Source organism: Oryza sativa, chromosome 1 (assembly GCF_034140825.1).
Source record: "Oryza sativa Japonica Group chromosome 1, ASM3414082v1".
NCBI classification, from domain to species: Eukaryota; Viridiplantae; Streptophyta; class Magnoliopsida; order Poales; family Poaceae; genus Oryza; species Oryza sativa.
In genome coordinates, this window is record NC_089035.1 from 43,219,708 (window position 1) to 43,230,804 (window position 11,097).

General features: G+C 40.7%; 2 protein-coding genes across 2 annotated transcripts; one reads left to right on the plus strand and one right to left on the minus strand.

Annotated features, from left to right (window-relative positions):
- Window positions 1–512: 512 nt before the first annotated feature.
- On the plus strand, window positions 513–5,802 carry LOC4324466 (probable Histone-lysine N-methyltransferase ATXR5). Its single transcript, XM_015776910.3, has 6 exons — window positions 513–1,032; window positions 1,182–1,274; window positions 4,110–4,333; window positions 4,411–4,511; window positions 4,593–4,805; window positions 5,207–5,802. Exons 1-6 carry the CDS (start codon window positions 666–668, stop codon window positions 5,364–5,366), a joined length of 1,158 nt encoding a protein of 385 aa, XP_015632396.1. The 5' UTR covers window positions 513–665; the 3' UTR covers window positions 5,367–5,802.
- A 1,797-nt stretch (window positions 5,803–7,599) lies between these two features.
- On the minus strand, window positions 7,600–10,533 carry LOC4324467 (uncharacterized). The gene is made up of 6 exons (XM_015767628.3): window positions 10,318–10,533; window positions 10,037–10,133; window positions 9,648–9,926; window positions 9,392–9,559; window positions 8,269–8,358; window positions 7,600–8,115 (listed from the first exon to the last, which is right to left on the minus strand). Exons 2-6 carry the CDS (start codon window positions 10,101–10,103, stop codon window positions 7,928–7,930), a joined length of 792 nt encoding a protein of 263 aa, XP_015623114.1. The 5' UTR covers window positions 10,104–10,133; window positions 10,318–10,533; the 3' UTR covers window positions 7,600–7,927.
- Between the last annotated feature and the right edge of the window lie 564 nt (window positions 10,534–11,097).

An 11,097-nucleotide genomic window follows, 5' to 3' on the forward strand; every position in this document is an offset into this window, starting at 1 on the left:
CATCAATAACTTTAAAAATATTTAGTTTAAAGAAACTAGAAAAACATATATAGATTTGTCTTTCAAAACACTGTAATAAAAGTAAACATGCATTTATTTATTGTATATATTATAATAGAAAAATAAGGTTAAAGGTATATCTTGTAGAGCGTGTCATTGTCCAAAGCGTCAATTAAAATGAAACTGGAGGTAGTACATAATAATAAAAAAGATAGTGTTGTCTTTGTTTGGTTTAATATCTTTACCAAATTTTCCGTTTAGAAATACCAAAATTTGTTAAGGTACTAACAGTACAAATGTGTTTAGTTTGTTACCTCGATAATACCAAGATTTAACAAAGTTGAAAGCGGTCATAAACTGAACAGTACCTAAAATGAGGGGGGAAATAGGGAAAGAAAAAGAGGATCAGACAAGGAAGAAAGAATGGAAGGGTGGTGAGAAAATCCCAATTAGCAACGGTCACCTGATCACCTCGGGAGGCTATTACACTAACCATTAACCAACCTCGCGTCATCTCTCCCATCTCCCATATTCCCATCCAAGAGTAGAGGAGAGAAGAGAAGACGCAGCTCACGCGCGAGGCGAGTGAGCCCACCACCGCCCCCCTCCTCCTCGCCACCGCCACGTCATCTCCCCACCCTCCTCCTCTTCCTCCCTCCGCCGCCATGGGCCGCCGCGCGCTGCCGCCGTCGTCGTCGTCGTCGTCGTCGTCGTCGACGACGACCACCTCGCCGGAGCTGCGGCGGAAGCGCACGGCCGCGCCGCCCCCGCCGCCGTCGCCGCGGAGGTACCGCTCGATCTCCGACGTCATGCGCCGCTCGCTGCCCGTCGACGCGGCGCCCCCCGTGGCGCGCGCCTACGAGAGCACGCGGTGCGACGTGTGCGGGTCCGGGGAGCGGGACGAGGAGCTGCTGCTGTGCGACGGCTGCGACCGCGGCCGCCACACCTTCTGCCTCCGCCCCATCGCCGCCAGGGTCCCCACCGGCCCCTGGTTCTGCCCGCCATGCGCCCCGCGCTCCAAGCCCGTCAAAAGTGCGTCGCCGTGCGTGCCGCCACGCACGATCTCGCCCATTTCCATCCTTTTCTAATTTCTCACCCCCTTTTTCTTTTCTCTCGTGCTTCGGATTGTTCTTATCTCACTGTTTTTCTCCTTGTGTCTTCGGTGGCGTGGGGGGTGTTAGGGTTCCCGATGACTCAGACGAAGATCGTTGATTTCTTCCGGATTCAGAAGGGCGCAGAGGATGCCGAGGCGGAGAAATATGGGCTTTTTCAAGGTAATTTTGCATTTGGGAAAAGTGCACCATTGTTCTATAAGTCTGAATTGTGATACCATTTTGATTGCTTGGAGTGCCTTACTGATGATACAGTGGTTAGCTTATGGATAGGATTCCATCTTATAATTTGTGTGGCTTAAGCTTTTGTAGTAGTGGTGACAAATAGCGACATTCATGCTACTGCTAATTATCTGATTATCAGTATGATCTACCTGGTTAGGACCGTTCAGTAGCAGAGATTCTGCTATTATGCAACCTATATTTTTATTATGCGTAATGTAGGTCAATTCTAGTGTAGTTTTCCAATTACGCTTTGTAGGACTTGTGGTGATGGTGAGAAATAGCCACATGATAAGCGTACTGTGCTACAGCTGAATATATAAGTGGATATATCCGGGCTTGTCCAGATTTATTCCTAGAAGTTGATTCTTTTTGGGACGGAGGGTGTATCCAATAGGAGCGTTTAGTAGTACAGATTCTGTTAGTATGCAATTTATATTTCTGTGCACAATGTACGTTAACTCTAGAGTTGTTTTGGCTGCATATCTAGTTAGTAGATGCAATAGGTGGGAATAGACAATACTGTGACCCTCCAATATGAAATGCTCACTTACGTCTCCACTGGAAATACGCGGGAAAGCTCTCCCTGCTGTAAATAGGTGGGGAAGTTATATTGAGCAAGCATTTAAGATGTAATAATGGTGCATGCATTCGTAATAGCAACAAGAATGTGTAATTTTGCAATTGGGAGAGGTCATGAAAAGTGCACCATTGTACAAGTCTGAATTGGGAGACCATTATGATTGCGTGGGGTACCTTATTGATGATACAATGGTGAGGCTTATGGATTGGATTCTATCATATATTCGTGTGGCTTAAGCTTTTGTAGTGGTGGTGAGTAGCCACATGATAAGCATACCGTGCTACTGCTAATTATCTGGTTATCAGTATGACATACTCCCCCCATCCCAAAACAAATCAACTTCTAGCTAGGTTATCAGTATGACATACTCCCCCCATCCCAAAACAAATCAACTTCTAGCTATGTATCAGCTAGAAGTTGATTCTTTTTAGGACAGAAGGTGTACCTGATAGGAGCGATCAGTAGCAGAGATTCTGTTATTATGCAACCTATATTTTTATGTGTAATGTAGGTCAATTCTAGTGTAGTTTTGCCTTAAGCTTTTGTAGACTTGTGGTGGTGGTGAGAAACATCCACATGATAAGCATACCGTGCTAATGCTGAATACATAAGTGGTTATCGCTATGATTTACTCTCCGTCCAAGAAAAGATCAACTTTTGGGGATGAATCTGGGCTAGTCCAGATTCATTCCTAGAAATTGATTCTTTTTGGGATGGAGGGTGTATCCAATAGAAGCGTGCAGTTGTATAGATTCTGTTAGTGTGCAATTTATATTTCTGTGTGCAATGTATGTTAACTCTAGAGTTGTTGGGCTGCATAGGCGGGAATAGACAATGTTGCGACCTTCCAATATGAAATGCTCACTTATGTTACCACTGGAAGTACGCGGGAAAGCTTTCCTTGTTGTAAATAGGTGGGAAAGTTGTATTGAACAAGCATTTAATTCATGTAACAATGGTGCATGCATTCGTAGTAGCAATAAGAACATGTAACTTTGCAATTGGGAGAGGTCATGAAAAGTGTTCCATTGTACAAGTCTGAATTGTGAGACCATTTTGATTGTGTGGGGTGCCTTATTGCTGATACAGTGGTGAGGCTTATGGATTGGATTCCATCATATATCCGTGTGGCCTAAGCTTTTGTAGTGGTGATGAGAAATAGACACATGATAAGCATACCACACTACTGCTAATTATCTTTGGTTATCAGTATGACGTACTCCCTCTGTCCCAAGACAAATCAACTTCTGGCTATGTATCAGCTAGAAGTTGATTCTTTTCGCGACGGAGGGTGTACCTGATAGGAGCGATTAGTAGCAGAGATTTTGTTATTATGCAACCTATATTTTTATGCGTAATGTAGGTCAATTCTAGTGTTGTTTTGCCTTACGCTTTCCCCACTGTAATAGGCGGGACAATTATATTGCACAAACATTTAATTGATGTTATAATGGTGCACACATTCATAATAGAAATAGGAATGTGTGATTGCCACAAAGATCATGTAATTTACTGCTTTTTTGATCGGTCAAACTATATGGATTGACCAACTTCCATCAATGCTGCTAGTATTTTTATGATCCGCTCTGCATTCAGTTAGCCATAAAATAGCTCCCATGTTGCCATAATGATCCATACAAGCATCGGTCTTATTATCACTGCTTTGTGAATATGTTTGTACAAGCTTTACAAAGCTGTAGCGTTATTCCAGAGCAGTTCATTAGCTTATGTTAGCTACACTTTTGCTGAATAAAGAAAATAGCACATGTTTGCTAGTTAATATGATAGACATAACAACAAAGTATTCTTGCATACCAGAAATTATTTAAACATGCTTGGTTGTAATAGAAACATTGTCACTGAGGTATTCGAATGGAAGAGTTTTAAGTATGTTGCACCACTTCTCGAACATGCTCTTGGTTCAGATATCAGAAATTCATAATATAGATATAAATATTTTTCAAGAAACTTGGCAAAAACCATTCTTTGGATGCTCTTGTTTTCCATGGTTGAATATTCATTGAAATTAAGTTCTTGTGAAATTTCCGTGCCTATCATATATTGTACCAATTAAACTCTTGAAGATTGATCCAATGTTTGCAAGATGGCTGACAGTTTGACCGCAAGACTTAGTTGTTCAATTGTGTCAAGCAGTTGACTTAACATAGCTAATTTACTTTATACTTGTGTAGATGTTAAGAAGCGAAGAAAGCGTTCCCTTGTTATGCACAAGAAGAGGAGGAGGATACTGCCATATGTCCCAACTGAAGATAAAGTTCAAAGGCTCAAACAAATGGCTTCTCTAGCCACTGCTATGACATCTTCGAAGATGAAGTTCAGTAATGAGCTGACTTACATGCCTGGTATGGCTGGGAGATCGTGTAATCAAGCTACACTGGAAGAAGGTGGCATGCAGGTTAGCAAGTCGTTTAATGCAAACAATTTTATTTTGTTGGCCCTTTGGTAGATAATGATACACTCTTCAATTTCTAGATTCTTCCAAAAGAGGATAAGGAAACTATAGAACTTTGCAGAACCATGCAAAAAAGGGGAGAATGCCCTCCCCTTCTTGTGGTGTTTGATTCACGCGAAGGGTACTTTCTAAACTATGATCAGATATATTTAGCTTTGCAGTATCAGTATACATAATTAGACTAATCCATGATAATTTTCAGGTTCACAGTGCAGGCTGATGCTGATATTAAAGATATGACCTTCATCGCCGAATATACTGGAGATGTTGATTTTTTGGAAAACAGAGCAAATGATGATGGTGACAGTATAATGACTCTTCTTTTGACAGAAGATCCTTCCAAAAGGCTGGTTATTTGTCCTGATAAGCGTGGAAACATTTCCCGTTTCATTAATGGCATTAATAATCACACTCTGTAAGTATAATCTTCGTTCTTTTTTACCTTATGTTTTTTACATTTTGTGGCCTTCAAGATGCAACTTTTACCATCACTGTTTATTGCATTAACTTGAGATATGATAATAAAACTATAATATTCTGAAAACATTTTTCATAATAAATCATAGTTTTAAGCCTACTAATGGACAAACTTTAGAAATGTTGACGCCACATATTCTAAGGCATCAAGTAGTTGCATTTAAATTCTTATAATTGCATAAGTACATAATTAGGCGTCTGTCTGACATGTCAAACCATCTTTATTTCTGCATTCCTTCAATAAAATACTCTGTTCTCAAATATAGGAAGACTGACTCTATGCTTGATGTTGGAAAGACTGCTATCGTTCCTAAATTTGAAAATGTTAAATCTTTGCAGGGATGGCAAAAAGAAGAAGAATATTAAATGTGTCCGGTATGACATAGATGGTGAGAGCCATGTCTTGTTGGTTGCCTGCCGTGATATAGCTTGTGGTGAGAAGCTATATTATGATTACAATGGATATGAGCATGAGTACCCAACTCATCATTTTGTCTAACTTAGTCTAGTTTTGTTACCTGCCCAGCATTAAGGACCCTGGGCAAGTGTAGGGCTTAATGGCAACATTTTCAGCATTGCCACCAAAATCCAATAATTTATAACATATATCTTTGGTACAAATGAAAAGTTAAAACCAATTTTCAGAAGCAGCCCTGAATGACAAAAATGTAGGTGCTGGTGATATTAGGAGTGAGAGCAATCTTCTCAGCTGTTGGGACAAGAGGAATCTTCATTTTTCCTGGTCTCCAAGATGCAATCTTCTCATTGATATTTTTTATTTATTCTGGAGCTTCCTGCTCAAATTCTCTTCTTTTTAGGGATTTTCATCCCTTTATGTGGGAGTAAATATGTGTCTTTGTATCTATTTAAAAGAGTGATGTAATGAGGCAGTAACTGCTCCCTTTTAAATAAAGACACATTTTTCATTGGAGATATATGTCGCTCTGTTAAATGTTGATGTTATTGGCTCGATGTCGTTTTCAATTAGCTCTGGTGTAGAGATGTAGTAAATCAGCATCGCTGATTCTGTACACATTCACACAGCAGCCTCAGCTGAGCAGAAAATGTTACACAAATATTTTTTGACAGCGGAAATTCTGAAATTATGTTATAACCACACATTTCACAATTATGTTATACCCACACATTTCATAATTATGTTATATACACAATACTTCATATTATGCTATGCCCACATAGCATTTCAGATTGCTCTCTCATCATAAATATTTAACACAATTAACTTTAGAGTTTAGATATGATGTTCGATCATTCATCTTATTTTAAAGTTAGTGTAAATATTTTAAAGTGCAAGTCATGCTTAAAGTACACTTACGAATAAAACAAATCACAACAAAATAAATTACATACTAGCTTTTTTGCCTTTTGAATACTAGCTTTTTTGCCTTTTGAATATGGTGAATGATCAAACTATGTTTAAAGTCTATCGCATCAAATATGACTTGCCCATTGGGCGTGGTGGGTTAACCGGGCCGGCTATGGCCCACATTGCTCACGCCCTCCTCCTATACTCCATCCATCCCAAAATACGTGCAATTTTGCACTGTTCATATTTAACGTTTGACCGTTCATCTTATTTGAAATTTTTTTATGATTAATATTTTTATTGTTATTAGATGATAAAACATCAATAGTACTTTATGTGCGTGTGTTCATAGGGGTGAGTGGCGTGCGTTGTGAGTGTCTACGTAGTATTGTGTAATTCTAAAAAAAAAGTACTTTATGTGTGACATTTTTTTAATTTTTTTCATAAATTTTTAAATAAGATGAACGGTCAAAGATCAGATGTGGATTTTCATGGCTGCACTTATTTTAGGACGGAGGTAGTACTAGACAACCCCATTAGCCTACAATCAACCCATCAAATCACTAGATTAGTTCAAATCAGACATGAAGCGATCAATCATAATTTTATCTTCTAATTTGGTGACTAGGCGCCTCTTCGCCTCAATTATTCGTCTACATTGCTTGATGTTCGACGCTCATCGCATTCGCTGCACCAATAACTACGCCAGCCATCAATGCCAATTTGTATGTGCAAACACCGCTCCATGTACAGGCCTGTGGGCGCGCAACCGTGCCTCTACCAGTTTGTCCCGTGGCCTATGATGTGGTGCCCGCCTATCCAATGCCTTAACCAATAAGAGCAGGTTCAATAGTATCGCCAGCTGTTGGCTCCATCCATGTTCACATCAACTAGAGTAAGCTAACAGTTAATATGAAGAGCAAATTATCTAGTACATCACAACCCCCGAGATGTATTTCTTTTTTCATGTGAGACCCAATTGACTAGCATATTTTATATAGCATTCATCTCCTTGCGTGTGGACCCATGGCCATTTTTAAAAGTTGAAAATTCCTACCCTGCAGGCTTTTTCACCTTGGAGCTCACGTAGAGCTGGCGACAAAATAGTCGTTCGTCCGTTCCTACTGCCTTTCTTCTTCTCTATCCTCCAGCTCATTAGTTTTGCTGAGATGGTTATACTATCGCCTGTTATTGTACCTGCTCTTAGAGAATACTCTCGGTATGTTCTTTTGTCTATATCTCTGTCCCATCTTTATTTTAGAGCCACGCCACTGGTCCGGAGGGAGTATACCATTTCAGAAACTCTTAGCCTCCGCTGGCGTAGAAATTCTGAAATGAGTTTTGGCAGCGGAGGTGTGATCAGAACTACGGATCATTTCAATCCAGGCAGAACACCTTTCAGAACTACGGAAATAAGACACATTTCCAGAATTTCTGAAAGAAGCACGTATCAATCCAGGGAATTACGGTCTACCAAAACCGCCAGAATTCAGGGTATTCCCTTACAGTAAATTCATACTCCGCCATGCTTGACATTTGCTTGGGCGACGCGAGTTTATCTATATATCTTGATCGCTACCTCTGTTCCTCTCTGTCGGAAAGAAACGGCACAAACCAACCCAAGTACAGAGACATGGTCTTAAGCACCCACAGCCACAGGTCACACAAAATGGCACCAGGCCTGGGAGCAGCCTGGCTGCTAGAGGCGATGATCCATGAAGGCGGCGAATCAGTCAATCTGAACCCCATGCGTCGTCCCGCAAAGCTTGTCGAGCAGCGATTCGACTCCTCCTCGCCTCCTCTTGTTTCTTCAGCTCGTCTGACCCGAAGTTTGTAAACTGCCTTAGCCCCATTCCATGAGCAATCAGCCTTTGTGCTGTTCTTGCAGATGTCTTCGGCCTTGGAGTTGGTGGTTCAAGGTCTGCAACGCGGAAGAAGCAACTCAAGACATGGTACGCAGTATCCATCGAGAACGTAGGAATAAAATACTCAAGTACAAGCTATATAACCTATAGATCATCCATGCAAAGAAGATCAAGCAGGAAAGAATAGTCACAGGATTTAAGATACATACCTATGCCATCATTTTTTGTCAAGAGATCGTCATCCTCTTTTAGTGGCCGCACTTTATATCTTGGAGGTATACAAGCTTGTGCCTCATTAGCTGCAAGTTGATTGGTGAGAAAACAGAATAAGGTACAGAAACAAAAGTAATTGATAGCTTGGCAGTTCATGTCATCAATAATAAGTTCTAGACACCAACAGAAAGGGAAAAAGATCGAGACCGCATTGAATTGAACAAGATCATGAATTAAGTATGCATCTGACAGTCTGGATGTAACTTGAAAAACACAATGTTTTGATCCAGGTCAACATATAAAAACTGAAACGTACATCATAAGATGCCCTTCTCCTTGCAAGCAAAATAAGGGTTGCCCCTCGTATTTTACTGGTTTAGTTATGGCACAGCAACCTAACATATCAGTTCAAAAATTGTGGGGAGGCAGAGCAAAGAATGTACTGTTTTTCATACCAAATGAAAATAAGTCACCATCTATTTTGAGGTAAGACAAACAAAATATGAACCATCCATTGTTGAGGCTGTTGGGTTGCATTAAGGATGGAAAGAACGTAATAAGCACCAGCACTCTAGCAGGTTATGACAACCTCTTTTCAAGAAGGGGGGTGCAATATTTTTTCCTTGTTCAAGTTACTATGTTTCACTACAAAAGGAGGTTGTCACTAATCTTGGGTAACTTAGCCTTGCCCAAAACGTGTTGTCCTCCCCATTTTCCTGCCATGCCAGTGATCTGGTGCACTAAGACCAGCAACAAGTCAATCACAGGAACAATGGATCATCATGGAAGGAGCAATCTCTTGCTTTCGCTCTACACAATTTGGACAGTTTTGCATGTGAATTATGTCGATTCATTACAAGAAAACTTGCTCAGGTATGAGCATGCCATGTGCCATTCATGTATGCAAACTGCAAACAATGCCATGTTCCTCGATACAGGCATGAGTCAATGTAATACATTTCCAAGCAATCAGAAAATTCTAAATTTCTAAGTAAACACAGTAGCCATATATGACACATGTTCAATCTGGTTCCTTGGAGAGAACCACATGAATGGCTCATCTAAAAGTTGGAATACCTAAATTAAGTCAATAAGAAATTGCTACAACAATCAAATTACCAGCTGATGGAGTCCGAAAAACTGCAAGTGCAACAGTATCATTAACCCAGCGAATGGCAACTCCATGGTCCCCAAACTTGTCGAAAATCTTTTCCAAATCTGCTGCGAGTGTGCTAGGTGGGAAGTCATAAAGAACAAGGACATGCCTTGTCCCATATTGTTTCGCAGCTACAAAATCAAGCAAAAAACTAAGTTCTTCATTTATTCACAATGAACAGGCTACCTGGACACGTAGAAATGGATCCCCTGATCATACCTGCATTACTCTTGTGTTTCTGCTCATCCACACGGCCCTTTGATCCACTCTGATCATTAGACTCTTGTTCATCCATATCATTTTCTAGACCACACTGATCACTGTATAGAACACTCTTGTCGTAAAGAAACGAACCCCTTCCCCTCCTCTTGGGCCCTGAAGATGGAGTGCTAATTTTCTCAGAAGAACTACTAGGAGAAACCTTTGCTTGCTGCTCGAGAGAACGCGCTAGCGTTAGCGTCTCATCGTTTTCACCACGATCTGCAATCGCCTCCCAATCTGCATGCACCACAGCAACAACACAACACAACAGGGTCACAGTTTTGTCCAAATTGTCCCAAAGAATTATAGAAAGTAGATGCTCCAAAAAAAAAAAAAAGAAACAGTACCATCCTCTTCATCTTCTTTGTTCCCATCTTGTAAAGTAGCTTCGACTTGAGAATCCTTTGAACCCATGGCACCACCTAATCAACTTCAGGAGCCAACCTATATCCACCATAAGTTCAGAAAATAAACATTTCAGGGGAGTTGGGGAAAAAAACTGTTCTTAGTATTGAGAGTATTAAGGTTTAATAGGAAAAAGAGAAAAAACTATAGCTTCCAGATCTAGAAGATAAGATATTAAAGGTTAGGGCAAATTCGAAAGGAAGGGGGATGTGCGGGAGCTCACCGGAGCGGAGGCGGAAGCGGCAGGACGGCGGCACCCACCTCGCGGGAGGGATGGATGGAAATCGGCGCGGCGGGGCTAGCGAGGAGACCTCCGGAGAGTGAAGGTCGAGAAGACGACCGAGCCGAGTATGCGGCGGAGGCAGCCGGACGCCGGCGACGCTGCTCGCCGTCGCAGGTGATGGGGATCGGCGAGGCCGGATGGATGGATCGACGGCGCAGAAAGGCCTCCAGTCGTCGTCAAAGGGGCCCATTTGTCAGGCAGCGGCCTCGCCATTTTGCTTTTTCTTTTTTTTCCCCTACCACTCCCTCCTTAAAAAAATACTTTAGCTCGAGGGGTTGTTCGGATTATAGCCAAAACAAATCTTATTAAATTTTAGCAATGCTAATTTTAATAAGTTGATAATACTAACAAATTTTTGGTATTTCTAATGTATTTACCAAATTTTGGTAAAAAAAAAAGGAACTAAATGTAGGTACATCTATAGCAACTTAGTTAAAAATTAGTATGGTTAGAAATGACATCAAACTGAATAACCCCTTGAATCTAGACTCCATAACAAAAAAACAACTTACTTAAAGTGAGTTTTTTTTTTGGACGGAGGGAGTATTTCAAATCGGTTTCTATTTAGAAGTTACAACCGAGTAACTCAATGGTTTTGGGTACTTAAACAATTGAATTTATTCTGACATTTGCTTCAAAAAAGTTACAACCAATTATCATAAAAGTGAGTAGCGGATTGAAATATGATGAATTATAAATTTGAGAAAACCACATTACATT

Coding starts and splice junctions, on each gene's coding strand:
- LOC4324466 (XM_015776910.3), top strand. CDS start 666: ATGGGCCGCCGCGCGCTGCCGCCGTCGTCGTCGTCGTCGTCGTCGTCG. Junction 1,033..1,181: donor GCGCTCCAAGCCCGTCAAAA/GTGCGTCGCCGT, acceptor GGGGGGTGTTAG/GGTTCCCGATGACTCAGACG. Junction 4,334..4,410: donor TGGAAGAAGGTGGCATGCAG/GTTAGCAAGTCG, acceptor TTCAATTTCTAG/ATTCTTCCAAAAGAGGATAA.
- LOC4324467 (XM_015767628.3), bottom strand. CDS start 10,103: ATGGGTTCAAAGGATTCTCAAGTCGAAGCTACTTTACAAGATGGGAAC. Junction 9,927..10,036: donor CAAAGAAGATGAAGAGGATG/GTACTGTTTCTT, acceptor TGGTGCATGCAG/ATTGGGAGGCGATTGCAGAT. Junction 9,560..9,647: donor GAAACACAAGAGTAATGCAG/GTATGATCAGGG, acceptor TTGATTTTGTAG/CTGCGAAACAATATGGGACA.